Source organism: Rhagoletis zephyria, unplaced genomic scaffold, assembly GCF_001687245.7.
Source record: "Rhagoletis zephyria isolate East Lansing unplaced genomic scaffold, Rhagoletis_zephyria_1.1 Rzeph_scaffold_03633, whole genome shotgun sequence".
NCBI classification, from domain to species: Eukaryota; Metazoa; Arthropoda; class Insecta; order Diptera; family Tephritidae; genus Rhagoletis; species Rhagoletis zephyria.
This window is the reverse complement of record NW_016160716.1, coordinates 25,696-28,221: the sequence shown is the minus strand read 5'-3', so window position 1 is coordinate 28,221 and position 2,526 is coordinate 25,696. Positions and strand designations below refer to the sequence as shown.

Below are 2,526 nucleotides of genomic sequence, written 5' to 3'. Positions count from 1 at the left end.
CGCAGACGATGGAACGATGAGCTGTATGAGCTTTACAACGATATGGACATAGTGCAGCGAATTAAAATACAGCGGCTCCGCTGGCTTGGTCATGTCGTTCGAATGGACACCGACGCTCCAGCTCTGAAAGTATTCAACTCGGAACCCGCTAGTGGTAGGAGAGGAAGAGGGAGGCCCCCACTGCGATGGAAAGATCAGGTGGAGAAGGACTTGGCTTCACTTGGCCTCAGTTGGCACAGAGGAGAAACGACTGGCGTGCTTTGCTGAACTCGGCCAAAATCGCTTAGGCGGTTACAGCGCCAAAAAAAAAGAAGAAGAAGAAGGCATGCCTAAAAACGAACGAGTAAGCTTTTTTGCGTAATTTTGTACGAAAGCAATTCTGTCTCGGAGGCGAGATAAAAGATGTAAATCGATGTGCGTTTGCAGGAAATATTAGTGGTGTTCATTTAAACAGATAAATTTGCCTTTCGCATATACCTATATTTTTATCCACTGCTTTATATAAAGAAGCAAAAAAGAATCTTTGTTGCCCCTTATCGAGAAACTTGGGTCCGTTTTGGTTATTTGTTAAATGATTTTCGGTTGTTGTGTCCAAACGCATAACCCGAATCAAAAAATCAAAGGATTGAGCTTTTATTTAAAATAAATGTTTCAAATTTACGACCACTAGCTTATTAATAAATTCGTTTTGCACTATGCACTTTTTTTGGCAAATTTCGATGTGGGTTCTGCGCAAAAATACAGTGGATGGCGTAGCCGGAGTGATATGCACAAAAATGTTGTATAGCTTTGACATGCGGAAGCCCCTCTTCTTCGACAACAAAGAGAGGAGAATTCTACTTAGTAAGGGTTATAATCCCTAAGCGCGGCCGAAGGCAGAAGCAAGCGCAACAGGTGGTGGACCTAACAAAGCGCATGTTTTCAATGGCTTGGAAGAAACTGTTATTGCATTAAATGGATTGTGAACCAGTTCTTCAGGCATAGGAGGTTGTGGTTGAACAATTCAACCAGTAGCTGACATAGATGCGTCCATGGTTACTATGCCCGACAGCTCGGCATATCTGCAGCGAATGGAAATGGATTCAGCCAATACCACCGCACCAACTTCCGAGGTACAGCCGCCACGTCCACAGCTTCCTCAAGCAGTACAACAATTGCCTGTAGTACAGCCGCTAGTGTTGCTGTCAACGAATGCATCGCAATTTATAGAGGGTTCAGCCGCCGAGCTACATCCTCCGCCAACCTTCGATGGTAGTCCGGAAGATTGGCCATTATTTTTTGAAAATTATGTGGACACTACGGCGAGTTCGGCTATAACAATAGGCAAAACCTCATGCGGTTGCAGAAAGCGCTGCAAGGCAATGCCAAACGGGCGGTTGTGTCTATGCTAATATACCCTGAGGACGTGCCTAAAGTTATGAAGGAGCTGGAGTTCAATTTTGGCCGGCACGATTTATTAATCTGTGCGCAACTACAAAAGGTGCAACAGTTTCCCGCAATCCATGACAATCGGCTAGACCAGGTTCTGGAATTTTCGAACCGGGCTCGTAACATTTCAGCCTTCTTCAAATCAGCAAGATGTGAGCACCACCTCATGAACCCAACACTTCTCGAACAGCTAATCTCGAAGCTGCCGCCGTCGAAGCAATTCGAATGGAGCAAACATGCCGCCAGTATCTCGCCGTTTCCTACTGTTGGGAACTTTGCTGATTGGCTGAGTGACTTGGCCAAAGTTGTGTCCATAATGCCTGACGTCGCTGACATATCGCTGCGTTTTAGCCAACCACCGTTGCCATTGTCGCGACAAAGTACAAACGCCAATCGTCAGTCTGGGTCGAGCGGAGGTCCAGTTCGTCGAGTTCTACACAGTAGTGAGGAGCAGCGCGTATGCCTGTGTTGCAAACAGTCTCACGTCATAACCAGTTGCCATCAGCTGATGCACCAAGATTGCCGTACGTTGTCAGAGCCAACTTCCGATCGGGAACGCGTCCTAAACTGAAGCCAGCTTGTTTAAAATATTGCCTGTTATGTTGTCCGGCCCGCATGGCAGTATAAAGGTATATGCCATGTTTGACGAGAGGTCTTCCGTGTCGTTACTGGAAGAGAGCGTCGCTACACAGTTGGGGTTAAGAGGTCGTGACAGTGTAGGGTATTTTACTTGAATGTTTTTATACTTGTTTAAATTCTTGATTTTCAATTTATGGTTCTATGAATTTGTTTGTAGTTGAAAAGAAAATTTTTGATTATTAATAAATAAACTTTCAATTTTAAAACATTAACATACTTTTATTTAAAAATAAACTTAAATATAAATATATGTATATCCTATAAATTGGCGATCCTGCCAATTTGTAGAATATATATATATTTAAGTTTATTTTTAAATAAAAGTATTTTAATGTTTATATATTGAAAGCATCGTATATACTTACAAGTATGGAATCCTATGCCCCTTTTTGTCTATTCTCTTTCTAACAGCGGACGTGTCTGCCAAACTGAAAAGTATGATGGCGGCAGTGTTTGACA

The 2,526-nt window shown here is 43.2% G+C and overlaps 1 protein-coding gene across 1 annotated transcript; it reads left to right on the top strand.

The window, feature by feature from the left end:
* Positions 1-846: 846 nt before the first annotated feature.
* LOC108369371 (uncharacterized) lies at positions 847-2,237 on the top strand. The gene is made up of 2 exons (XM_017624464.1): positions 847-885; positions 979-2,237. Exon 2 carries the CDS (start codon positions 1,032-1,034, stop codon positions 1,389-1,391), a length of 360 nt encoding a protein of 119 aa, XP_017479953.1. The 5' UTR covers positions 847-885; positions 979-1,031; the 3' UTR covers positions 1,392-2,237.
* Positions 2,238-2,526: the final 289 nt, after the last annotated feature.

Excerpts from the sequence above, each read along its gene's own strand:
- LOC108369371 (XM_017624464.1), top strand. The coding sequence starts at position 1,032 with ATGGTTACTATGCCCGACAGCTCGGCATATCTGCAGCGAATGGAAATG.